This window comes from Psammomys obesus, unplaced genomic scaffold, assembly GCF_907164565.1.
Source record: "Psammomys obesus unplaced genomic scaffold, mPsaObe1.curated_primary_1811, whole genome shotgun sequence".
Taxonomy (NCBI): domain Eukaryota; kingdom Metazoa; phylum Chordata; class Mammalia; order Rodentia; family Muridae; genus Psammomys; species Psammomys obesus.
The window spans coordinates 15,359,763-15,387,218 of NW_026585644.1; the positions used below are offsets into that span (position 1 = coordinate 15,359,763).

Sequence of the window (27,456 nt, forward strand, 5' to 3'; positions counted from 1 at the left end):
CCCAGTCGGGTTCCTTCTGAGTTGGATTGCAGCTGCTCTCTGTAAATAACAGACATGAGGCTCCTTGGAGCAGTATCTCAGCAAGCCGGTGACCATCAGGACAGTCCCTTCGCCTAGTGTGCGTCCAGGTAGGAGAGGCTGCCCCAGGACACTAGGGATTGGATGGGTGTCAAGCGCAGATAGGAACACACATTTCCAAACAGGGCTGCAGGGTAGCCACAGGCTGTGAAATTTGGCAAGGCGCGACCTTCAGTCTCAGATCTAAGCATTCTGGAGTTGGTCAGTAAGTCAGATACTAGGGTTTCAGAGTTTGTTTAGCTCAGTGGTGGAATCTCTGAGAAGCCAACAGAGGCAGATGCTGATCGATTAGTTGACAGATGGTGGAATTTCAGCCACTTAGGTCCCTTAGTGCCCACAGTTTGGATCCATCATTTCTGACTCCAGCCTTGGGGGAGTGACATACCCCAGGCTGCCACTGAGCACATAGAGGGGGTGAGAGCTAAGAAAGCCCTGTTCAGAGACCTACAGCTCCAAGGCATAATCAACTGTGAGTTTGAGGTGGAGGGGAGTGACAGGGGAGGAGGGACAGTTCCCTCAGAGGAGCCATCTACCGGTGGACATATCCCAACTCCAGGAAGGGGAGAAACTCCAAAGGGAGGCCACTTGTTGTACCCTAACAGACTTCAAGACTGGCTGCTGTGTCCCAGTGGCCCCAGCTAGCAGCTCCAAATTAAAGTGGTCAACATTTGTAGCTTGTTGCATGGCATGATGGGATGAGATTTGATGAGAAATCTTGCCTGGGAGAGCAGCACTCCCAACTGCCACCTTTGGTTTTTATTTCCAATATTGAGACAGAGAAGAAGGATAGACAGATCTCTCCTTACTGTAATGTTGGTAAGATCCTCTCTGTAGCTTTGTGGTAGTGGGCGTGGGAGTGTCACTTTAGGATGAAGGAGGCTTCCAAATGAAGGTGCTGTTCGCAGCAGATCGTTCAGTCTGTGAGATCCAGGGCTCCACTGTGTGTTTGGCAGTACAATTCCATGTGCTTCCCCCCTAACCTGCTCCCAGTTCATTCTTATGTGTTTCTTTTGTAAATTCCACATTTAATCTCTTCGCAGAAAGCTGTCTCTTTGATAGAAGTGGGGCCTCAGTCTTTCGGCCCTGGCTGAGAGATAAGGTTGTTGTTTTTAAAAAGATTTTGGGCTTGCTGCATAGCCTCCGTTTATAGAAACAAATTCCTTTGCTGAGAGGCAACTGACCGGGACACAGACCAGGCTTCCGGTGGGTGTGCTGCCTCGCCATGTGCCCACCTGCCCTGCTCCACAGCAGGTCTGCGGCAGGAATCTGAGAGAGCTGGAGGACAGGGCCCTATCACATCCACAACAGCACAGAGGCAGGCGAGTCAACAAGAGAGGAGGTGACACATGAAGAGCTGTCTTTGGAGGAACCTTGCATCTCTGCTCTCTCTGCTTGTCTGCTGTGGCCTGACCTTCTGTAAAGCCACGCCGTAGGACTTTCATGGGAGGGACAGTGCTGTTTCACTGGACACCTGCTGCCTCTGGGGGATCGTTTGTTTCTATGGGATACATTCCTGTGCCAGCCTGGGAGCACCAAGGAAAAGAGAAACACCTGAGTACTTTTTAATCTAACAAACAGTGGGTGCAGCAAGGTTTATCATTGTTTTTCTTTCTCTTTTAAAGATTATATCATCATCATCATCATCATCATCATCATCATTTTGGTTTTTTGAGATAGGGTCTTGTTATATGGTCTTGATTGGCCTCAAATTGTCTCTGACTCCCAAGTGCTTGGATTAAAGGCATGGAGCACCATGCCCAGCTTTTTAAATCATTTATAATTATGTATATGCATCTTTGTTGGCCTATGTGTGTGTGCATGTGTGTGTAAGTGCCAGTAGAGGCCAGAGGCATTGGATCTCCTCGAGTTCGGGTTACAGACAGTTGTGAACGCATGAGTGCTGAGAAACAAACTCAGGTCCTCTGCAAGAGTAGCACATGATCTTGAGCCATCTCTTTAGCAATCCCCATCCCTCTTTTTGTTTTGTTTTGTTTGATAAAATAGGATCTTGTTATGTAGCCTGGGCCAGCTGCTGAAACTCACCACTGGAGCCCAGGCTGACCTTGAACTCATGAACTTGATATTCTGCCTCCCCAAGTTCTGGGATGATGAGTGTGTACCGTCATACATGGCTTATCATTACCTTTGTAGCTCTACAGAGAAAGGAATATTTGCTGCTTAGGTAACAGCTGAATGCTGTAAAGTTAAGAGTGTGGTAGGGGAGCGTGCACTCCCTTCTTTCTTCAGTTGCTGGAAATTTCAGGACAATGACAGCAGACCAATAATCCAAGTGTGACAACCCCTGGGCCTGCAGAGTCCCGTGTAAGGATCATTAGGATCATTTTTCTCATGTATTTATGCATATAGCAGCATGTAAGTAACTCTTAAAAATGAGAAGGGAGTCTAAACAGTGACCCCACTCCCCCCTAACCTGCCTCATGCACATCCTTGCTGAAGCTGAACAGTGAGTACCCAGGCCTCTCTGGAGAGTGTTCTGTGCACTGGCTCCTGTCCATGGTGGTTTTCCTCAGCTGTGTGTGTGTGTGTGTACGTGTGTGTGTGTGTGTGTGTTCCCACCCTCCCACAAGCCCAGCCATGTGTGTCCTCTGCTCCCATTCCTGATTTTGTAGTCTGCCTTGATTTGTTTTTCCTCTTAATAAAAGCAGAAACTCAGCAGGAACACAGTGCTTTCCCAGCCCACCGTTTCCCCCAAGCCCCTCTGCATGTTGTCAAGTTTTCTATCTGTTGGCCCCTCACAGCTTTTGAGGACTCAACTATTGCAGGAGTGGGCATCTCATTAATTAACCCCTGGCTGCCACAGATTCTCTTCTTTCCTGCCACCCTGCAAGCATGGGTAAACACACATACAGAGGGCTTGTCAATCACCAGCAGCTCAGATGAAGACTGAGGGTGGGTGGAGAGTGGGAGCTGGACCTCAAAACCAGCCTCTTAAGGACAGACCAGTGTTGAGATCAGCAGAATCCGTGCTCTGCAAGCTCAGGGTTTTGTCTTTGTGGTTTGAACTACACAAGGTCTTCCTCCCCTTCCTCAAAGGGATGGAGGTGCCTTTCCATTTTATACCTCTAGACTTTCAGCAGGTCCCAAGGTATCAAGGGCAGGGAGTGCTCTAAATGCTACACCCTTCAATCCTGTGCCTACCCCCCAATCCTTAAGTCTCACCTCTGCTTACACCATACCCTTCAATCCTTCCACTTTCTCCCATCTTTAAGCCTCACCTCTGCTTAGGTGGCAGTCAACAACCTTTTCTTTTATTATCTCTTGTAGGGACTCTTCAGAGCTGGAGGAGGAGTTTCACATGGTGTCCCTTCACACTGCAGGGACAGCTGATTCATCACTAGATGCAGCTTTCCTCATCTGGTACGATAGAGGCAGAATATCTGTGGATATCTTGACTCCTCCACACATTCTGGGGAGAACTCTTCCTTGGAAGCAAATGTAGTAGAGGCTTGGTATTATCACAGGCTTGGTGTTAGCACAGCCAGGGAGGGGGTCTCTGCAGACAATGAAGGCTCCTGGGTGTGGTCTGTGGCCCACTCCCTGGGCTTCTCTGTGGGGAGGCGGACAGGATGATCTCAGGCTGTGTATGTGGTCCCTTGCCTCTGATGGCTAGATGGCTGGAGTCAGGGAAGGATGCACAGCATCTTGATCTTTGAGTTGAGAAGCTAAACCATTGCTCCATTCCCCCAAGTTTTGTTGCCTGTTAGCCATGGGAGCCGCACAGGCTTCTTTGACTGAAAAGCCAAATCTAGCCCTGACCCCTCCCCAGTACTTTCTCTTCTCAGTAGCCCCAGCACTGTTCTCTGGGGCTGTAGCTTGCCATTCTCTCCCATTTCCCATAGGGTCCAGTGAAAACCAACCAGCCTTGCCTGCACAACACATCCTGACTATACCTTTGTTCTCTGCCTCTGCCATCTGCCACCATGTCCCCACAACCCCTTGCCCTGGCATACTGTGGTCTTCTTTATCTGGCCTCCTCATTTCCATTCTTATTCCAATAAAGATGGTCTCCAAAGAAGAGTCAGGCGGCCCTTTTAGAAGGCCATGCTCTGACCGAAAGCCTCTCTGTTTGTTTGAGGGGAACCCAAAAGTTTCACAGTAACACCAGACTTGCGTCTTCATTCTGTTCCCTCGGGGCTTTCTCTCGTTTGCGCTCACAGGGCCAGGCAATTTCTCCCCAAGTTCCATTCATGCAGAGGCTGCATGCCTTGATGCTTGACCAGGGTGCCTTCTTGACAACCCCTGCCCCTGTTTCTAGAGAGCAGCACATGTATGTTCGGCCATTTTGTCCTGCCTTTTCTCCTTGGGGAAGATTGCTCTTCCCTGCTGCCTTTGGTTTTATGTGCCCATTCTTTCATTTCTTAAAAAAAAAAAATATTTTATGTATGTGTATATGCCTGCATGTGTATGTGCACACCAGGTATGTACAGTGCCCAAAGAAGCCAGGAGGGGGCACTGGGTCCCAACTGAAGTGGAGATTAAGGTGGTGTGTACACCACTTCGGGGGTCCTGAGAGCTGAGCCTGAGTCTTCTGCAAGAGCAGCAAGTACTCTTGCCACTGAACCATCTCTCCAGCCCCCGTCTGTCTCCTTTCACTGGAAAGGAACACTCCTCCCCCCCCCCCCCCCCCCCCCCCCGCGCTTCAGGTCCTAGAACTGTGGCTGGCAGAGGGCTGGCACCCAAAAATATTGCTAACTGGTTGACTGACCTGGGAGATAGGTGCCAGGAGGCACCAGAGAGCTTCTGGGATGAATAATACTGCTGCTATTATGTGGCTCTGATGCTCCAAGAGGACCTCCTTCCTCCAGCTTCCAGACCCAGGGTTCTGTTTGTTTGCTTGTTTTTATCATTTATTTGTTTGTTTTTCAAGACAAGGTTTCTTTGTGTAACCTGGGCTGTTCTGGACTCGCTTTGTAGACTAGCCTCAAACTTACAGAGATCCACCTGTCTCTGCCTCCCCGAGTGTGCTGGGATTACAGGCATGTGCCACGGCAATTGGCTTTAGACCCAGTTTTTAATGTTGGCCTTTTTAAATGTTCTCCTCTTTTTCTTGCCACGAATGTTGGCCTTTCTCATTCTTTCTCTTCCGTCTCTGCTTTCAAGCCATCTAGTATGGATCTCTGGACACGGCTGTCCCCTCCCAGACGTGCTCCAAGCTCTGCAGGAGGTCATGCCTTGCTTAGGAGCTGTTGTCTTCTTTGAGTCTCTGCCATTAGGATAAGCTGGGCCCCCTGGGCAGGCTTTGTGTTCAATGACTTGTTCTGAGGAGGGGCCGGACAGAGCAAGTGACCTTCAACAAAGGCTTAGGGAGGGAGGTCTGGGTACACACGATACTCTAGCTGCCTGAGAACTTCAGAGACTCTCAGTGGAGGTTGGTAATTGGTATGCGATTGAGGCAATGAGAGAGGCATCAAAACCCAGAGGGGAGTGCATGACTGTGTCCTGCTGTTGGCAATGCGCTGTCTGTGTCAGAGCTTGTCACTGTTTATGCCTTCCTTCTTCCAGAAGTCAGTGTCCTGCCTGCACTCATGATGACGAGGGACCCAGCTCTTGCAGGCATGCTGATTAGCCTGGCTTTCCTGTCACTGCTGCCATCTGGATGTCCTCAGCAGACCACAGAGGACGCCTGCTCTGTGCAGATTCTTGTCCCGGGCCTCAAAGGTAATGGCTACTGTTGCCCTGGTGTCGCCCTGGTCATGCCTCTGGGTGTCTCAGTCTCCTGCGTGGCCTGGTACTTCAGCATAAACACACAAAAACCAGCTCTGGTCCAGGTGCATCCTGGGAAATCTGCTCATCTGTTGAGCCTGGGGTTTCCTGACCATGAGGTCAAGGTTTCACGGCATGTAAACTCTTTCTAGCCAAGGAATTGGGGATTCCTGGTCAGTGATGTATATGCAACGCAGCCTTCTGCCCAGGAGTCCTGTATGAAGGCCTGGCTCATATGATCTTCTCCAGCATGAGCGGGAGGCCAGAGGTCAGCCAGCCTCTTCCCGGCTCTCGGATGCCACAGTGTTGACATCCTTCTGCCTCTAGGGATGAAGCCTGCTTGCAGAAACCTTTGCAAACGGAGCAGCAGTCCAGGGATGCCTGTGGCTTCTCTTAAGCCGCCAATGAGTGTATCAGAGTACTCCATGTTCTGCATGAAAATGATGGCCACCCTGTTATGTTGTGCAGACAATTCAACTGGCCTTCTCTTAGGGATCTTCAGGGTCCTGACAACATCCTATGTCAGTACCTACATCCTATGACATCATCTGGGCCAGGTACACAGTGACCTGTCAGCCATTCCCTCCTCCTTTTGCTCTCTTGCTCTCATTCTTTTGCTCTTCCCTTCTCTTGCTTTCTCTCCCCTCTCTCGGGGCACCTCCTTCCCCCATCTCTCTCTCTCTCTCTCTCTCTCTCTCTCTCTCTCACTCTTCATCTCCATCCAATAAACCTCATTGGATTTAAGATTGGTTGTGTGTATGGCATTTCAATCCCAGGTTTCGGCACCAAATGTTAAGATTTAGATAAAAATGGTCCCTAAGGGAAGGCCGGCCAGTTGAATTGCCTGCACAACATAACACACCCATCTTCCGTAGTTGGGTCAGATATTACCAAGTTGTGACTAGGATGAAGCTTTGTGTTCACAGATCTGGATCTGAGAGGATTCAAGTGGTAAATTATTTCTATGAGTGAAGAGAAAGCAGCGCTATTGACAGTAGAAAATGAGATGGCAGTTGAACTGTCAGCCTGTTCTGGTAGAAAGATGGTTCATCAGACTTCATAGGAAAAAAAAAAAAAAAGAAGAAGGTAGTGTAGCTGGGCTCTCTCTGTGTGCAGAGAAGGTTGCAGAAGTCCCATCCCAGGTTCATTGCCTGCAGGGGCTTATTTATCACTGTGGGCAAGGAGCCCCTCCCTCCCCACTGTGCTTTGATTTTGAGGACCACTCAGGGTTTCCCTCCAAGGCCTCAAGTAACACCTAGACCTGGAGTCAAGCTGCCAGGGAAGGTCTCCACTGTCTTGGGTGTGTCCCTTTAGAGGCAGAGGTCAAACTTTTTTTTTTTTTTTTTTTTTTTGAGACAAAGAGTCTCATTGTGAAGCCCTGGCTATCTGGGAACTCGCTGTGTAGACTAGACTGGATTATATTTACAGAACTTTGTCCACCTCTGCCTCTGAAGTGCTGGGATCAAAGGCATGCACCATCACATCCAGTAAAAGCAGCTTTTAGTGATAAAGTAGTTTCAGGACATAATGCAATCATGGACAGAGTTGGGGAACTGCACTGGGGGAACATCAGAGCCTGGGCATCAAGGTGGTTTTCTGTGGATCAGCAGTGGGAAGCTCAGGGGTCTTGTCCCCCTGTTCCCACTGTGGGTGAAGTGGGGAGCTTCTCCTGGAGGGTGACATTTAAGTGAAGAAGCTTTTCTGATTGGTTGAGAGACATAACATTTTTTCACTCAGGTCCCCTGTGTGTGTGTGTGTGTGTGTGTGTGTGTGTGTAAATGTCTGTGCTTTCGTGTGGACACCATAGAGCAACCTCTGGTATTGTTCCTCAGATGCATCAACCTTGGTTTTCGAGGTAGGGTATCTCATTGACCTCATGCTTACCAATTAGTCTAGTTTGGCTAGCCAGGGGGCCCCAAGGATCCTCCTTGACTCTGTCTCCCTAGCACCAGAATTACAGATGTGTACTTCTATGCTTGGCTTTTTATATGGAGTTTGAGGATCAAATCTAATCCTATACTTGCTGTGGCCAGCACTTATAGCCATCACCCCAGCCCCAAACAGCATGTTCTAAAATGTCTTCATTGGTGCACTATTTCTCATTCTTGCTGGTGTTAAGTGCTGTTTCAGGGTCTTTTGGTGAGTCAAGAATCAATATGGAGAGGTTTCAATAAAATCATAGACACGGATGTAAGGGGAGGTCGGCTGGAAGTTGTGTGGTGGGTTTAGTATCCTTCTTGCCATTTTTTTTGAGGCCATCAGGTAAGTAGGAGTTGGTCTGGTTCACCCAGCCTTACTCAGGTTATGATGCCCAAAGAAACTATGGTCTGGTTCAGAGCCTGACCTTGGCATGCTGTCACTCAGCTCTCACAGCCCAAGTCTTTATTTATGCATGCCCACCTGCCTGCCTCAAGTGAGAGAGCCATGTGCAAACTCTAGGAGCTTTCTGGAAGACTTCTAGAAAAGCTGGAAGGTGTGCTTAGGGTAATCTCTCAGTGAATACCCACAATGCACCTGCTGTGGTGGCAGCCTTCCTTCAGGTGCTCTGGAAGACCAGAGATTTCAGCCCTGTGGAGAGAAGGGTCATGGTAGCTGCTTATTGTGACACTCACAAAGAATGAGACAGGTCCCCACCCTTGGCCATCTTTGGTGGGCCTCTGCAGTGGTGGGCTTTGCTTTTGCTCCTCTGTGGGGGATTATGTTGTTCCCTTTGGTCCAGCCCCTCAGTCTAGTCCTGGCAGGCTCATCTGGATGGCCCTTGCTTCCCTGCAGCCCATGTGCCCATCCGTGTCTTGCCCCTTTCCTCAGAGCACTGCTTGGCTCTGGCTGGCTGCATCTGCTCACTGCACAGCTTCGGCTTAAAAGCCACTTCACTAGGGAGACATCTGATGTGATGCATCCCATGTCACTTTTGCTGAGGCTAGTGCCTCATTCCTTCCTGTGCTCTATGTGGCTAATGAGAAGTTTCATGTCAATTCGACTTAAAAATATTCTTCCTCCCGGATAGCTCATACAGTGTTCCTTTTGTTGATGCTCATTCCGCACTGTCGCTGACACGTCGTTGCTATTTGGCCCTGGTTTTTCCCGTGTGGTTCTCTGAAGGCTTTCACTGTGTTCTTGCTTTCACGCATCCACCCCCACCCCCGGTATTGGAAAGTGTGTCTGGCAGCTCTTTACAAGCTCTCAGGCTTTAGGCATCATTCTCTTTCTGTGTCTCCATGGAATTTCTGTGAGATGGGTTTGGGCATTTATGAGGGTTTTTTTTTTTTTTTCTCCGATCTCAACTTGATAGCTTCAAAACAAAACCATCAAGCCTCACAGATGACTGTTTCTTAGTGAGCAGAACTCCTCATCCTAATGTTGTGTCTCATGGGAAGCAAAGGAGCTCCTTCTTCTGGCCACTGCTTCCTAGCTGTAAGGGTGGATTTCAATCAGAGGGTCCCCAGGGGGTTTGCTGTCACGCACATTGTCTCATGTGGCCATGTCTCTTATCTTATCTCCCCCACCCCCGCTTTTTTTTTTTTTTTTTTTTGACAGAGCTATGTAGCCCTGGCTAGCTTGAGATCACTATCAGATCAGGATGTTGTAGACCAAGAAGCAGGGACAAGTGGATCTTTGTGAGTTTGAGGCCAGACTGGTCTAAAACTCAGCATAGCCTTTGGTGACTTTCTGTCTTTTAGGACGGAAAAAGAAGACTCAAATTTGTGTGGTCGTCGTTGGATCAGGGTTAGAGTGGGGTTGAATAAGTGTGCCCACCTGCCCTCTCCCGGTTCCCTGTGACCCAGCCCCTACCCTGACACCTGCACACTTGTCTGGTCAGATATCTTGACTCCTTATTTGCACATCTGTCTCTTGTACCCAGCCATTGACCCACTGACCCCAAAAACATGGAGAGCATGCATTATTGGTCACAGAATGCCCACAGGGGTGGATACTATGGGTCATGCTGAGTGGACGAGGTCATGCTCAGCAAGCACCCTGGTCTTTCTCCCCGCATGTCACCAGCCTACACAATGTTGCTTTGGGGGCCACCTGATACCGCCCCCTTACTTCTTCTTCTTATTGGAATGGTGTGGAGAGTTCTATGGTGGAAAGAAGATGGGAACCAGCCCAGAACAGACAGGAGAGGAGAGGAAAAATCTGTTCCCTGAAAAATAAAGCAGGGTAGGCAAAGTACATCCTAAGCTTAGAGCTAAGTACCCAGAGCTTGCCCTAGTTATTCTGGTTGCAGTATGGGGTAGGGTGGGCAGGGAGTAGGGCCAGACCAACTGTCAGTAGCATGGGTGAGAGCCTTTCTGATTCTGTATGGATGCATAACACCATAGCCGTGCCCTAGCCAGACAGTACCTAAACAGATATGACTTCTTCCACAGGGGATGCAGGAGAAAAGGGAGAAAAAGGAGCCCCAGGACGGCCAGGAAGAGTCGGCCCAACAGGAGAAAAAGGTACTCACAGTTCCAGCCTCCGTGGGGAAGAGGAAGATGGGAGGTGGAAAAGAAAATCTGAGACACCGGTTAGGGAAAGAAGGCCTGGTGCTGGCCTGCAGGGCTCCAAGCTGGGGGGGAGGGGGGCACAGATTGTGTCCTGGAAACTCAGTGGTGACTCTGGGAATGCCAGGGTTCGGTCTCATGAGTAAGCATTAGATGAGAAGGGTGCAGCCATGAAGGAAGCATGGTGAGGAGGCAGGGCACAGGCTGGGGCATTGCAACACTCCCACCTTCGGAGTGGAAGTGGTGAGATGAGAGTGGTTTCCATTTTAGTAAAACAATGGGATTCTGCATGTGGGAGGTTGATGGGACTGGACTGTGAATTTAAAGGAGTTCAAGCATGTGTGTGAAGGAGCCCACACATGTACATGGATGAGAACATGTATGTTAGAGAACTAAGCTGTTCTCTACATGGTGTTGGACAGCCATGTCACACATAAAGGGGAGTCTTTTGATGCCTATCAAAAGAATCAGGGCATTCAGGGAAGAAGGTGGAGGGTGGAAATGCTTCAGTTTACATACATGTAGTAGAATTTGAACATGCATGCAAATGACAGTGATCACATGTGAAAGAAGCCACCGTAATAGGTGTGTGTGTGGCTGCCATCTGTAGGGTGGTTTCATCTTTACTATTTTATGTTTCAAAAATGTTTAATTATTAAAAAAAACTATGTTTACATGTCTGTGTGTGGGTTTGCGTATGTGAGTGCAGTGTCCGGTATCTGTGGAGATCAGAACAGGGGGGTTTAGGCCCACTGGAGCCCGAGTTATCTGCAATAGCTACTGGGCCCTTTCCAAGGGCATTTTTATTATTTTACGTGTGTATGTATGTGATACGCACATTAATGCAAATGTCCACAGCGGTAAGACATGCCAGATTCTTTTGGAGTTGTGGTTACAGGCAGTTGTGTAATACCTGATGTGGATGTTGGGAAGCCAACTCAGATCCTCAGGATGAGTGATGTGGGCTCTCTCAACCACCAAGCCACCTCTCCAGTCCCAAGTTTTGTTGCTTTTTTTTTGACTGGCTCTCACTATGTAGCCCTGGCTGACCTAGAACTTGCTATGTAGGCCAGGCTGGTTTTGAACTCACAGAGATCTGTCTGCCTCTGCCTACTTTACATTTCTTTGATCATTATTAAAAGCTGTACAGCCACATGGTGGTGGTGCAAATCTTTGATCCCAGCACATGGGAGGCAGAGGTAGGCAGATCTCTGAGTTTGAGGCTAGCCTGGTTTACAGAGTAAGTTCTAGGACAGCCAGGGCTGAGCAGAGAAACCCTGTCTCAGGGTGAGAAAACCTGGAAAGTAAAGCATTCTCAAGCCAGGAGTGGTGTGATGTGTGCCTCTGCCCCAGTGTCCCTTCAAAGAGGCCCACATACAACCCCAAGCCCAAGTGTGTGCTTCCTGCTTGTTGCTGCCCTAGTGTTTGTTGGTGTGTTAGTACTGTGCTCTGCCTCCCTAACAAGTTTCACTTCCTCCACGTCTCTTGTTTTCCAGTTGTGTCCAAAATATAACAAATGTGATTATGCAAGCCTACAATCCAGCACTCAGCAGGCTGAAGCAAGGAGGGTGGTTAGTTTGAGGCCAGCCTGGGCTGCACAGTGAGATGATGTCTCCAGAACAAAACAAACAGAAACGAACCCTAGAAAATAAGGCCAAAACAAACATTAATACATGGTGTTTCAACCAAAGCAGCATATTCCAGACAGTGATAATAATGACAGTTCTGTGCCAGAAATGAAGGCCAGCTGAAGGCATGGGCAAAAGCATTGACCAGAGCAGAACAGATACAAGAAGGTTTAATGAAGAAATGCACTGCAGGAGACTAATGCTGGCCTGAATTCAGGGAGGGGGTGGGGAAGGGAGACAGAGAAGAGTGGAAGGGAGGGTAAGAGGATGAGGGGGAGAGAGAGTGTGGGAGAGGGGGAAGTGAAGGGGAGAGGAAAGGGGAGGGTATGAGGGAAAGGCAGAGGGAGGTTAGTGGAAGAGGGGGAGGGGAGAGGGAAAGGAAGAGAGAGTGAGAAAGAGAAGGGAAGGGAGAGTGAGAAGGAGAAAGGGAGAGGGAGAGAGAGGGAGAAGGAAAGGAAGAGGGAAAAGAGAGAGGAGACCCTGAGATGGAGTTCTTTATGGAGGTTAAGGGGAGCTACATGGTCTGACTTTGTGTCCAAGTGTGGGTTCGTATTTAGATAGACAAGCAGGCACCTTACTATCTTGTTAAGCAGTAAATGTTACAGTCATTGTTCTTGACTGTGTCGGGTGAGGTGCATAGGCTCTAGGTGTGTGTAAGAGGTCACAGGCCACTAGGGTCTTATTGTTAATGTGGGATTTTCTGATTCTCTTTTTTGAGAGTCTCATGTATCACAGCCTGGCCTTGAACTTGCTATGCAGCTGAAGATGACTTTGAAGTCACCCTCCTGCTTCAGCCTCCTGAATGCCGAGGTGTGCACCAGTACAGGTCCTGGCTGCTTTTCCTGTTGGGACAGGATGCTCTAACCAACGCAATTCCAGGAAGGATTTATTTTGACTCACAGACTGAGGTTAAAGCCTGTCATCTTTCACACTGGCAGAATTTGAAGCCACCCACCACTATTTCAATAGCCTGATCTTATATAAATAAAATCAAGTGGAGATCCCAGGAGGTGGGCCTGTGAGTGACTGGTTCCTCAGTGGACGCTGTGGCAGGTGCTCGTTGAGGGCCACCGTTGAAGAGCACATCATCATTTCTTTTTATACTTGACACTCCAGTAGGCAGGCAGTGGGGACAGGTCTGTATTGCCCCAAATTTTGTGTTCCTGCGGCTCAGCCTAACACTGGTACCCTGAGAACCCTCTATTAATCTATATATCTTGCGATTTAATATCTTTAAGTATCTTTGAAGTCCCTATGTGATCTCAGCTCTGGCTGAGGGCCCTGACTGTGTGCCCTGCCCCCCAATCCCAACCGCCCAAGAAGGCACTGATGGTGGCTGTTATGAATAGGCCTGCAGCCGCTGCTGCAGGCGGACTTTTCCAGGGCAGTGGGCTCCCCCTGCTCTGGGTCTGAAGAGCTCAGCTTCCACCAGGTGTAACTAGTGCTCAGCTGGGGCTGGTCTGGAGGGAGTGGCTGACTTGCAGAGTGAGCAGCCCCCTGCCAGGGAGAAGGGCCTGCCAGTCTTACTGAAACAAAGCCAGGCAGAGTGGAGCCAGCAGAACCCCCTGCTGTCCTCTGCCCTTTATTGAGACAGGAACAGTATCTATATTTCTGGGTTGAGTGCTGTGTGGCAGGCGCAGAGTGGCTCCGCTGATATGACCTGGTATGTGTGTGTTGTCCCAGATTTTTCTGTCTCGTTCCCAGACTTACCCTGTGACAAGAGCAGGTGGCTGCCCCATTCCCCTGCCATAGTGGCCGGGGACCCTCCTGGCACAGACAGCGGAGGGCAGCTGCGCCAGCACTGGGCTGTCATGAGCTGTAGCGCACACGCCATCCTTCATAAAAATCGCTGAGGAGGCCGAATTGCAAGTGCCCCCTTTGCCCCATCTCCACTTCAAAGGGCTCTGATATCTTCATTAAAATTAATAAGAATCATGCGCCTGCTGTGAGCTGCCCACCCACTCCTCTCCTCCTGCGTGTCTGGAGAACAAATGGGAGCCAGCCCACTTCTCGTTAGAGTAATGGGCTGTTAGGACGGCAGGTCACAATGGCTCTGAATGTTCTGAGTGCTGCAGTCAAGCTTCCCCTCTTAAAGGCACAGGCTCTAAATATATCTCAGCCCAGCTGAGCTTGTGTGCATATTGCATAAAGCTTGCTGTCCTGTGGAGCAGCCGGAAGACCTTCCTGGAAGTGGGAAGGAAGTGCAAGCTTTTGTCGGAATTGCCTCCTGCAGGAGCTTTAGCCTTATAACCACAAGGCAACACTCTGTCCATGAAGCTAAAGCAAGTCTGTGACCAAAAATGGAGGATGAGCAGACAGTCTCATGTCTCCATGGCATTTATCCTTTCTTCTTCCTCAACACATCCCAATGATAGGACAGTCATCATCATCATTTGATCCCATGTGCAGCTGTGATGGTAGAGGGTCAGGCTGAAGGTTTGGGGCAGGAGGAAATGAGGTGGTAGACATGAGAGGTAGAGCTATCTATTCGCTACTCTGATTGCCACTGGCCACTGGCCACTGGCCTGCACTCACAGCAGTCACAGCAGGACCTCAGGAAGCCACTGCTTGCCTTCCTACAGTTCTGAAAGACCATGAGCCTGCACAAGACCTTCAGCCCTGGTTCTTAGAAGTGTGGTCCTCCAACCCTTCCTGAGCTAGTGAGGAGTAGGCTTGGGGCACTCGGTGGCCACCAGTGCAGAGGCAGAACGTCCGCTGTCCAACAGCTGAGGAGGGTTGGAAGCTCTGATGCGGAGTCAGGTAACACCAGTCTTGGTAGAATCTAGTCATTTGGTACCTGCCTGCGATCTATACATAGCACTCTGGCTTCCTGAGACAGTAACTGGGGTTCTGGGGACACTGAGGACATCATTTGCAGCCAAGGAAACAGGTTTAAAGATGATTACAATGTATCCAAAGGATGTGTGAATGTGAAGTGGTGGCTCACATCTTTAATCCCAGCACTCGGGAGGTAGAGGCAGGTAAATTCTTGTGAGTTCAAGGCCAGCCTGGTCTACATAGTGAGGTCCAGGCCAGCCAGAAGTCTTGTGAATGGAGATCTGGAACTTAGGTATGGGTCTGTCTCGTGTAGTTTATGCTTGGAACCATGGAACAACTATATTCACTGGTTCACAGTGTGACCTGTGGAAATCACCTCCCTTTTGAAACTTGCTTCTGTGCTGAAGCAGAAGATGGCTGGATCAGTCAGCTTGTGCCGCCTGGGGGTGCCACAGGTTAGGACTTGACCTAGAAGATTTGTTTCTATGAGCAATGGAGTCTGGAAATCCAAGGTGGGGCAGGGCTGTTTTCTTCATGGTTTGCAGACACCTGCCTCTTTCCTGTATCCCCATGCAGCCTGTCCTCTGTGCATACTACGTGTCTTCTCTTACAATGCCACCAGAGCTGTTGGATCAGGGACCAGTGCAGTGAACACCCATGGTCTTTTTAAGGATCCTATTCTCAAGTCCTGCAGAACAGGACTTCAGCACAGACTTTTTAGATGGACTGCTCAGCTCATCAAAAGATAGAAATGATGGGCTGGGATATGGCTCAGTCAGTAAAATGTTTGCCATGATGACCTGAGTTCAGTCCCCCAGAACCCATGCAAAAAAGTCAGGCATAGTGGTACATACATATAATCTCAGTGCTGAGGAGGCAGAGCCTAGCCAAATTGGCAAGTCCCAGGCCAGTGAGAGACCATGTTTTAATAAATACCTGACCTTTGGCCTCTTTATAAACGCACACACAAATGGACACATATATATATACACCCATCATGGCAATGAGGATGATGTGACGTTGAGCTTAGCAGACCTAGGAAACGTGCTGTCCTGGCACAGCATACCAGAAGTGTCTGCATTGTCCCTTACCGGTGGAGAAGGGAACAGACCTACCTTGGGGTGCCATACACCTCACTGCAGCCCCTCCCTTTCTCCTTCTGCCTTTAAGGATTAGGTAGGTGGTGGTGGAATCACAGGCAGATTGAGAGAAGCAGGGTCCATGCCAGTCCTAGCAGGTTTTGGTGCCCATCAATCACCTGGGACTGTGTTAAAGTGCAGGTGCACATCGCCCCGGCCCCTGGGGCTGTCTGTGTGGCTTGTCACACTTCCAGACACTGCCTGTGATGATGGATGGTTGTTACTGGGGACACATATGTCCCACCTGCTATGTGCCAGGTGCAGTTCTGGGTGGTGGGCCTGTCCCTCCAGCATCAACTAGGGGCGCACTGCCAACCCCATTTCATAGGTGCCGACCAACACAGGGGCCACCGAGCCAAGCTCTGAGGTGGCAAAGAGCCACTGAGCAAGGCCATTGGGAGCAAGTGGGGAGGGGGAGAAGACAAACAGTTCATTTATGGGTATTTTCTTTCAAAATACTTTACTATAGGATATAAGGCTTATTCTTATTTTAAAATCTATTATTTTCTGTGTATATTTATATTCCATGTTCCACATATACTTGGTTCCAAAAGAGACCATTTGATTCCTTAGAACTGGGGTTATATAGATGGTTGTGAGCTGCCATGTGGGTTCTGAGAACTGAACCCAGGTCCTCTGTAAGAGCAGCTAGTGCTCTTAACCACTAAATCATCTCTCCAGCCCCTTGTATTATACAGGATCTCATTCTATCTCATTCTATAGCTCTGGCTGCCTTGAAACTCACTATGTAGACCAGGGTGTCCTTGAACTCACAGGGATTTATCATCCTCTGCCTCCAAAGTGCTGGGATTAAAGGTGTGCACGGCCACATCCAGCTTACATTTTTGCTTTTTTGAGGCAGGGTCTCACGTAGCCCTGGCTGTTTCTGAAATTACTAAATAGTCAAGGATGACCTTGGACTTCTGGTGTTCTTACATGTATCTCCCAAGTGCTAGGAGTATAGACACGTGCTGCCATGCCGGTTTATGCCATGCTGGGGATTGCATTTGGAGCTTTGTGCATGCTAGCAAGCACTCTGTCAACTGAGCTGTACCCCAGTCCCAGATCCTAGGTTTACAGAGGTGAAAACAAAGGCTCAGAGAGATTAGACAATTTAGCCAGGGTAGCTTTGCTCCATAGGGTTAGAGAGGATGCACAGACTCAGGGCTGCCTTACCCCTTGTCTTCCCAGACCTTGGCACATCTAAACCAATGGCATCAATGTTATGTGGGAACTTGATAGCACTGTCCAGCACTCAGGGACCCAAGAGGCCCCCTAAAGGCTGCAAGCTGCTGCCTCCACTGGCCAACTGGCAGTGTTTGCTTTCTAGGACTCCAGACTCGGAGCCTACCTCCCCGTGTCCTTCACATCCTCTGGGCTGAGTCACTGCTGTCTCCACTGTGCCTTGTTTTCCCACATACTTGCTCTTGGTTCCTGCGTACCCTGATGGTGGGCTTGGCACCTACTCTTCTCCAAGGACAGGAGCTGAGTGTGGTGCCAGCTGGAACACCAGGAGCCAAGTGTCAGCCACAGCTTTGAATTCCTGCTCCTGTTGGGCTGTGAGGGTTAGAGATGGGCTGAAGCCAAGTGATCGTAAATGAGCCTCAGGTTTCTGGACTCTCATTGCTCAACTGAGTTGGACAATAGAGTGCAAACTGATTGTTCTGTTAACGTGGGGATTTTGCAGGAGAGAAAAATCACCTCCAGGGATTTTTGAGCCTCTTTATCCTGTCTGCCTATCACCTTAGAGACCCCAGCCTTCTTCTACCTTATGTGGCTGGAAGGCTGAGAAGGCAGATCTGTGGTGTGACTTTTCCTCTGCCACAGCCTTGAACCAGTTAGACATTTTTCAAAGGGAAGCAGCCCCATGGTGGACTAGACAACACTGAATTCCTTCCCATCTTCTCCTACACAGCACATAATGGAGTTTACACCCATACTCAGGACCCTCAATCCCGCCAGCCTTGTGGTAGCAGGCAACAGATCTCCCACCAAGGTTTTGGGCATTTAGTGGGAGCTGGCCTTTCTAGAGTTAGGATCTTTGCTTTTCATTTTTTAGGACCCAGCTACCCAGCCCCTGTCCATATGGGAATGTGGCAAACTCTGGTACTGGAATTACCCATCTGTTCTTTATACACAAGAGCAGTTCAGAGGCATGGAGAGTCCCCAGCTGGTAGATGGGCAAGCTGGACCTTATATTCCCCAAACACTGTGTGAACTTGGGCTGGACAGGCCAGCTCACTGGCTGGCATGTGGGAGGAGTAGCTTTGGACTCCTGCATTTGGGGAGCTGCTGTAAACCCACCTCCACTGTGGGGCTTCAGCGGGTTGTCTTGATATGCCCAATCTGTGGCATCCAGGCTTCATGCAGCCAAAGACAGCTTCAATTACAGCTCAACACAAAACTACCAACTTATTTAAAACATGAGACGTCATTCTCCATTGGGCAGCGTCCTGGAGCTCTGCTTCCAGATGGAGAACAGGGATTTTGTTTCTCTCAGGGGCAGCTAGAGCATTTTAGGGTGAGGCCTGAGCGTACTAAGCTGGGGTGTGGAAAATGTTTTCCACAGAGTGTTAGAGTTTAGCTCTTTCAGCATGAGGTCACAGGTGGCAATGGAAGCTTGGACATTCCAAAGCGACACCAAAGTGCTACAGCTCTTGGTCAAGCTGCTATGCTAAGCACGGCAGAGGTTTGGGCCAATGCCCATGCCTGGTCAGCTTGCAGCGAAGACACAGTCCTGGTGAGGCCCGGGGCTGGTGGGCTGGAAGAACAAGCCCAGTGAGATTCGACCTGGCGGAGGATAGATGAGCAACCTCAGACGGTCTTGAAGTGAGAAAGCTTGAACCTTTATGTGTGAAATCAATGGCAATATAAACCCTGGGCAGAGGGAGGGATTTCAAGGGTGAATGTGTTTGATTTACTGGGGTCAGGGAGTGCCTTAATTATCTTATGGGAGTGGGGGGTGTGGATCTCCAAACACAATTGAAGGTCACTGCTGGACTAAGATCCTTAGCAGGGTGGGGCATTCTAGGAATTGCAACATCGGGGAAAGGTCTGGCTAGTAATCTGCCCTGAGGGCTGTGCGACCTCCTTATAAGGCCTGGAATCACCCAGATCAGGGGAGACTTAAAACCCCACTGAGAAAAGGAAGTCTGTCATCATAGACCGAACACAAATAGTTGGCTATCAGAGACTTCAACCTTACCTAGCAGAGCCCCACAATGAGATACTTTTGTGATTCCTTTAAAAACTCAATTGCATGGTCTAGAATGAATTATGCAGATGTCAGAGGAGTATTGCAATTTCAAAAGATTGTGATCCCCTTTCTTCCTTGTTCCTTAACTGATCTCTCTAGATTCCTTCTTTATCAGTGTCAAGCCCTACTCTGCCCCATCACACACCCACTGCCTTTCTTCCTCCTTGTCTGTGATACTGGAGTCCAGTGCCCTCTGGCTTTAGGATGGCCCACTCTGCACCTGGGTACCCAGGCCAGAAGCCTTGACCTTACCTCACATCCCATCACTGAGTTGCCGTCAGCTCCCAGACACCTGCTAGTTAGAAAGCTGCTTTTTAGTCTCCTAGATGCTGTTTGGTTAGCCACAAGCTGTCCTCAGTGCTTGCCTTGCCCACTTCTCAAGCATGGCCAAGTTTCCCAAGCAGGAATCTGCTCTCTCCACCTTCAATTCCTGACCCTCCAGTGGCTCCCACAGCTCCATGAATGCATGGTGCCCTCACTCTCAAATGCCCTCAACTTCCTGATGTGTCAGGGCTCCTTGCCTGAGTCCCCTCTGGCTTCTTTCCTCTTTTACACTTTTACTTCTTCCTTGGGTTGCAATTGCCAGATTGTCTCCTGTTGTCACACTTAAAAAGTGACTTTCATGTACGTTTTTTATATCTCTTTCTCCCTATTCCACCCTAATCCCTTCCAACATCCCAGCACCAGGTAGGAGAGAGAAAGGGTTATTGGGAGAAGGGATGCAGTTCTTTTAGCTGCTTTCTGCTGGTTAGGGTCATCATATTCCTTGGAGCCAGTCCAGTCCTTGTTTCAGGAGATCTCCAACTTCTTGTCTCGCTGCATCAACAACAACAGGAGCTGAAGGGGGGAAACAGCAGCAGCCTTGTTCTTTCTCAGAGTTCTTCCACACTCTCTGGGCTCTGGCATTTATTGTCTCTCTAGAGTCCTTAGATTTAAACTATCTGCAGCTGGCAAAGGCTCTTCTCAGAGCCTGCACGAAGCAAAGAGTTTGCTGCTGTGGACTAACAGAATCAGTCCCATATCTCAGACCTGGAATTAAAACAAAAACATGTTTATATCCACAATAGTCCCCCGTGTCCTCAGCCCATACCCTGTATCCTGCTGGACTAGTCACTTGTTCTGCCCTTTCACCCCACAGAGACTTCACCCATCTCCATTTCTCCTGGTACCAGGAAAGTAGAACTGTTTTCAAATCAGCAGATCATGATTATTGACCTGGTTCTGCTGGACTTTCAGGGTCCAATCTGGTCAAGTCACTTAGTCCTAGAACTGCCTCTGTGTAGCTGATCAGTTTTAGAGACAGTAAAGGAAAATAGGTGTGCATGAATGTGCTTTGTAAGCAACCACTTTGTTCTCATGCTCTTTCCATGGATGGTGTGTTTTCTGATCAGCTGTGGCTCTCTGGAGCCAGTGCTCTGTCTTTCGGATTCCATCTGTTCTGCACTGAGGGAACATTCCACCCATTCCAGCACTGGGAGGCCCTTTGGGAAGTGCTCTGCTATGAGGTGCGTTATCAGCACACAGTGGCAGCTTCTCTCCTGTCTGTCTTGAGCGCTGTCTACACTGAGCTTCCATTTGTCTCTGTGACCCTAGAGGCAACAGAAGATTGAAAGATCATGCATCTTGACCACACATGAGCCTCTCCATGGCATAGGTGGTGCCTGTCTCTCCCGCAGGGCTTCTCTGTGTGTGTGCTTTCTACTTGTGCTTTGGTGTCTCATCACTGGGTTGCCCAAACAATTACCAGGAGCATCACCAAGGGAGTAAGGACACTCAAGGAAGCCTGTGGTGTTGATTTGTTGTGGATCTTGGAAAGGATAGCTGGCCTCTGCTTTATTCCAGTGATCAGTGTTCTCTGGGGTCAGGTAAGGCCAGCTACTGTCCCATCTTGCAGTGGATGAGAGGTAGCATAAGGGCTCGAGGCCTTGTGTGACTAGAGTGAGCATGTGCTGATGGGAAGCAAGAACAGGCACTGTGCTACAGACCTGCAACTCATAAGGCATGCAGAGAGCATTCTGGGTACAACTCCCTGTGCCATCTGTTTCCTGAAGAGCCACCTTCAAATGCAACCAGAGGGGATGCCCAGGGCTTCCCATGAGCATCCAGTTGTGTCTGTATTCCAGAGTGGTGATTTGGGTTTGGCTATGAGAACAAGATTGGGAGACACCATAGAGCTAGGATATAGGTCAGGCACCTGCCCTTCCTGATCCTGGCTCAGAGGAGAACTGGCCTTGACTGAGTGACGCAGGAGTCACTGAGTCTGTCTTCCTCCCTTCTGCCACTGGAGTGACTCATATCCTCATTTGGAAACAAAACTAGTGGGCTACCTGTGAGGAGTCCTCCTGACAGTCATGTATGTGCGCTTGAAGAGCTGTACTTTATGCAGTCTCTCTGTGTGCATGTGTGCACATGTGTGATGGTGAGGAGGGGGACATCAGATCACCTGTGCATCAGTCAACGTTGACCTTCTTGTTTTCTACAGGAGACATGGGGGACAAAGGACAGAAAGGCACTGTGGGCCGCCATGGAAAAGTTGGTCCCATTGGCGCTAAAGGTATTTGTGACACACTTCTCGCCCTATAATCACCTTTAGGCTCATCGTGTCTGGAAAGAGCCACCGACTGTGTGGCTTTGCCTGGAGTTCTTGTTTCATGTGTTACCCTGATAAACATTGTTGCGGTCTTCTCACTCCAGGGAAGCCAAAGGGATTGCAGGCCCTGTGAGCATGGGGTGGGTAGAGTCTCACCATCCCACAACACTTATGAACATTTAACTTCCTGGATGCAGGGTCCAGATCCTGAATCTTCAGCTACACTTTCCTAAACAAGCATGATGAACAGATGAGAGATTCGCATGGTCAGGATGAGCTGTGTCATGAATTCACCCCAACTCGCAGGTTTATTTTCCCAGTCTTTTGAGACCGTGGAATGATTCTCAGCCTGAACAGGGTATAAGGTGGCACCAGCAAGTCTGAGAATAGAAACTTCTGGCAGCACCTGATGCTACCTACATGTGAGCTGGGCAACTTTGGCAGGTTAGGACCCCTCCCCTGTGGCCGGGACGTCAGGTGCAAGGGAGTTAAGGGATAGCTGAATACTGTCCTGTCCTGTTTTATGTTCTCTGCCCTGAATTCAGCCAACAGATGTGTTCTGAACTAGAGGGACAGAGTAATCACGTGGCTTTTTATGTGATCTCAGTGAAGTCTCCCTGTGGACCTGTTGTGGGTTGGCAATGGGGAGACTCAGCTTGGATGGCCAGTGGCTGGCAAAGAGCTGTGCTCGCAATCAGAGACAAGAAAGGAATTTGTCCGTGGTCTTCCCAGCTCTGTGTCTTGGGTTCTTGTACCAGAGCAGGTTGACTCTTGGCTCTGAGATGTTTTGGTTTGAAATCTGAGCTGTGAGTTGGTTTGGGTGGTTTGTTCTGACCCACACCATGGACCTGCTGCAGCCCTCGGCTGCCCTTGAGGAAAGAGACCATTGACCATGAGTGCTGGGGAGGTGGGAACTCAATGCTCTTCTCTGGGAAGAACCTGCTGTCAGACAGCATCCCCATAGCATGGGTGCTGAAGGGCATCTCCGTGATGAGCATTTGAGGGACATGCAGGCTACACTTTACAGAACCAAGACGAAGAATCGAGCTCATAAAAGCTGCCATTGTCATTGTTCCAGCCGCACAGTTCAGTGGCGCCAAGACATTCACAATGAGATGCAATCATACCCACTGTTTCCAAAAGCTTATCACCCCACAGAGCTGCACCATTAAGCAGCAACTCCCTCCCTCCCCTTCCCAGCTATGACACCATCCCTCTCCTTCTCAGCTCTGACAACCCAGAGTCTGCTTTTTGCCTCTGTGAATTTGTCCATCCTACAAATGGGATTTGTTCTTTGTGCCTGTCTCGTTTCCCTTAGCATGATGCTTTAGAAATTAATCATGTAGCAGTTATTAAAATTCTCTTATTTTAAGGCTGAATAACACCTGTTTCACAGAGAAACCATGCCTTGTTTATCTAAGGATTGTGAGAATGCCTTCCCTGGGGAGACATTAATGATATCTATCTCTTTGTCCTAAGGACCCCACAACAAACCAAAGTACTGTCCCACCGAAGTCCAGCCTAGAGAACAAATGGATTTATTGGGCTTACTTACAGAGCACAGATGAGGGGTTACTTGCAGAACTGTGGGGGACCCCAAGGCAGTGCACTGAAAAGTTGCATTGGTGGAGTCCCCACTTCTATGGAAAGTTAAACTTTCCTCCCTTGGGGGAGACCCCAAGACTCCAAGGTCACATGAGATCAGGGAAGAACTGCATGTGAATGGCTGGCAGGAGTGGCTTGAAGGGTCCAGTGTCCCTTCCCATTTCCCCATTAGTCATAATCTGATGGCATCTTGCAAGTACGCACAACTAGTATAATGAAGATAGTGGGTGACTGATGCAGAAGACTGTGTCCTACAGGACAATCTCCCAGTCTGTGGACATTCAGGCCATCTGTCCCTGTTGGCTGCTGTGGACAGTACTAGAATGAATGAGGGGAAGACAGAAGGAATGCATATTCTTTTCTACACAGCATGTGTGGTGGGCAGATCTCCAAGTCTCATGGGGAGAACAGGTACACCCTTATTTGGCTTTGATTATTTGATTGGTGTTGCCTCCAGGGCTGTCCTCCTGGATCCTGAGGTTCTGATGGTCTTCAAGCTCCCAGCAGAACACAGGGGAATGAGTTGGGCAGAGGCTGCCAAAATGCTTCTCTCCTTATGTGAGTGGACTGTGTATCTTCAGACATGGAACTTACAGCCCTTCACAGAGACAGATCTATCCTCTGAGCAAGAGGGACAGTGCATTAGGGATTACAAAATGGCTGATGTAGGCACACACACAGATAAACACACAAACACATACACATACACAGCTTGATATCAGAGTATCACAGTAGTTGGACACCTTCATTGCTGTAATTTTGTTATATACAGTGTGTGTGTGTGTGTGTGTGTGTGTGTGTGTGTGTGTGTGTGTGTTGAGGAGATTGAAGGCAAGGGATTAGGAGGCTTGCCCTGCCTAGCAGGAGTTTAGGCAGGCGTCCTGATGCTTGGTCCCTTCTGTGACACTACATTACCTGGAGTGGATCCAGAGGATCTTGGGTTACAGCTTGGGATTATCAGGGCAGTCTACCCTTCCTGGATCTGGCTATCCCTAAGCTCACCCCACCTCCCATTTTATATTCACCTGGATTTTTCTGTTGTGCTGAGCAATGTAGATCTGCCTCCCGTCATCTGCTTGTGGTGTGAATTAACCATACAATGCCACCTGTAAAACATTCTCTGAGGGGCCAATATCCCCAGAGCCAACTTTCAGTATGCCATTGCATGCTTCCCCCCCAGACCCACCGACAGCAAATGTCCATGTTTATAAACGGCCTGAAGAGCTGACCATAGAACATGGTGATGGGGAGGGATGGGTGGGGATTGAGCCCATCGCACCTGCTGTGCAAGTCTACCCTGAACTTCAATAAAGTCTACCCTCAGCTTCAATAAATGAGATTTTTAACTTCACACTTTCTAATTCAAGGGACAGCTCCCCTTCAAATGCCAACTCTAATTTTTCTTTTTTTGTCACCCAGGTGAAAAAGGAGATTCTGGTGACATCGGACCCCCCGGTCCCAGTGGAGAACCTGGTATGACAGACATAAAGGACCAGAACATTTTAATGAAGTCTATTAAGTTTATATTTAAAAAAAAAAAAAAAAACATGGGGCTGGAGAGATGGCTCAGTGCTTAAGAGCATGGGCTGCTCTTCCAGAGGTTCTGAGGTCAATTCCCAGCAACCATATGGTGGCTCACAACCATCTCTAATGTGATCTGATGCCCCCTTCTGGCATGCAGATGTACATGCACATAGAACACTCATACACATAAAAATAAATAAATAAATCTTAAAAAAAAAAAAACAACCCATGGGGCTAGAGTGAGAGTTCATATGTTAAGAGCACAGGCTGCTCTTCCAGAGGACCTGGGTTCAACTCCTAGCAACCACATAGCAGCTGACAAGCAGTTTGTAACTACAGTTCCAGTGGACCGGATACCCTCCTCTGGCCTCTGGGTCACCGTAGACACACATGGTCTACCGTAGACACCATGGTGCACAGACATACATGCAGGCAAAACACCCACACATATAAAAGAAAATACTTTTAAGTACTAATAATAAATTAAAAAGGAAAAAAGCTACATGTGGCTGCATGAAGCGCCAGGTTCTGTCCTGGGTATCTCATAAATGGAGAATGGGGGTGCACCCCCTTCCTAGAAGTCATCAGGTGAAGGCAGGGGGATCAGAAGTTCACGGTCATCCTTGGCAACATGGCTGTGCTACAAGAGATCCTGCCTCTAAACAAACAAACACAAATGAAAGGACAAAAACAACATAGTTATGAGGGTAAGGTGCCCATGCTCTTCTTGTGTACCCCCCTAGTGCCACTGGGACACACGTTTACACACAGACATGATGTTGGAAGGAGGAAGGAGATCAGTGGGAGTAGGAGTGGACAAGAGAAACTATCAGGGTGAACATGACCAAGATACATTACATACGTGTATAAAAATGTCACAGTGAAGCTGGAGAGATGGCTCAGCAATTAAGAGCACTGACTACTCTTCCAAAGGATTCCGGTTCAATTCCTGGCACCCACATGGCAGCTCACAGCTCTCTGTAACTCCAGGATCCAACACCCTCACACAGACATACATACAAGCAAAACATCAATGCACATAAAAAATAAATAAATTAATTTAAAAAGTCACAATGAAGCCCATAATTGTGTATAATTAAGGCATGCCAATGAAAATACTAAGAATCACAAACTGAAACTGCAGTGGACGGGAAAGCAGGGAGTCCAAGTAGCTGATAGCTTCTTGTCAGCTTCATGTCAGGTTGTCTCTGTGGGCTATTCCAGTCTGTTTTCTCTATTGTTTTCACCTTCTCAGGCTTGTAGTCTGTCTACAAGGCATCAGTCTGTATAGTAGGCTCAGGTATACCTGCCTAAAGGTAGAGACACTCATTTCCTGATCTTTTTTTTTTTTTCTTCAGTAGTATATGTATTTGGGGTGTGTGTGTGTGTGTGTGTGTGTGTGTGTGTCCTTCTTTTCCAGACGGGTACCCTATATAACAGGCTACTTCTTGCAGGAATCCCATGTGAGTGCAGCCAGCTGAGGAAGGCTATTGGGGAGATGGACAACCAGGTCACTCAACTGACAACTGAGCTAAGATTCATAAAAAATGGTACGTTGGACTGAGGCCTTTCCCATCCCTGGTCCTCCCTCCCCCTCCTCCCGGAAGCTGGCTTCCATGTGCTGCTCAGCACCCACTGCCTCCGTGCCTATGGCCGTGGTGTGGTGGAGCACGTTGAGTTTGTTTATAGAAATGCAAGTGCTGGCCTTTCAGCACTGCCCTCCCCTGCAGCTGTTGCTGGCGTGCGTGAGACTGAGAGCAAGATCTACCTGCTGGTGAAGGAGGAGAAGCGCTATTCGGATGCCCAGCTGTCCTGTCAAGGCCGGGGAGGCACACTGAGCATGCCCAAAGATGAGGCAGCCAACGGCCTGATGGCTTCGTACCTGGCACAGGCCGGCCTGGCCCGTGTCTTCATTGGCATCAATGACCTGGAGAGAGAAGGTGCCTTCGTGTACTCGGACCGCTCCCCGATGCAGACCTTCAACAAATGGCGCAGTGGAGAGCCCAACAATGCGTATGACGAGGAGGACTGTGTGGAGATGGTGGCCTCAGGGGGCTGGAACGACGTGGCCTGCCACATTACCATGTACTTCATGTGTGAGTTTGACAAGGAGAACTTGTGAGTGCTGACAGGCTGTAGCTCAGGGGAGAGAGCCATCTGAACCCCACCTTTTATAGACAAACCAGTGGCCACAAGCTACCCCTGAGCACCAGTCGCCATGTCTGTCATGTCTGCCGGTTCCTTTCCACACGGAAGTGCAGAGCCTCATTGATGAAGGGCTGTTTGAACCACAGGAGGGAAGAAACCTTGTTTCTGGGAGCTGCTCTGGAGGTGAAGTTTTATCACCTGTGCGGAGAGATTCGTTCATTTTCAATCACCACCCAGAAGGATGCTGTGAAGCTCCTGCCTTGGTCCAGGTGCAAAACATAGTAAATGTTGCAGCAATTTCGTGTACAAACAGTGGCCATGAGGGCAGGAGCTGCCACCCACCCTTTAAACTACACAACAAGTACTCACGTGCTGGTGACGATGTTTCTGTGTGTTACTCTATCACCTAGGTTCTTTTCACTATTATCCAGGTAGGAACTCTGTTACTCTGCTTCAAACTTGTATTTCAGGAATACAAATAAATTCTCCGAATTTA

General features: G+C 49.0%; 1 protein-coding gene across 3 annotated transcripts; it reads left to right on the plus strand.

Annotated features, from left to right (window-relative positions):
* Positions 1-27,456, plus strand: Colec11 (collectin subfamily member 11). 3 transcript variants are annotated; one of them, XM_055622572.1, is made up of 8 exons: positions 1-128; positions 3,364-3,456; positions 5,602-5,757; positions 10,176-10,247; positions 21,576-21,647; positions 24,708-24,761; positions 26,267-26,362; positions 26,543-27,456. In XM_055622572.1, the coding sequence occupies exons 2-8, from the start codon at positions 3,438-3,440 to the stop codon at positions 26,932-26,934; spliced, it is 861 nt and encodes a 286-aa protein (XP_055478547.1). In that variant the 5' UTR covers positions 1-128; positions 3,364-3,437; the 3' UTR covers positions 26,935-27,456. The 3 variants fall into 3 exon arrangements, with proteins under 3 accessions (XP_055478547.1, XP_055478556.1, XP_055478565.1); XM_055622581.1 differs by lacking the exon at positions 3,364-3,456; XM_055622590.1 differs by lacking the exon at positions 3,364-3,456 and having other exon boundaries at positions 5,605-5,757.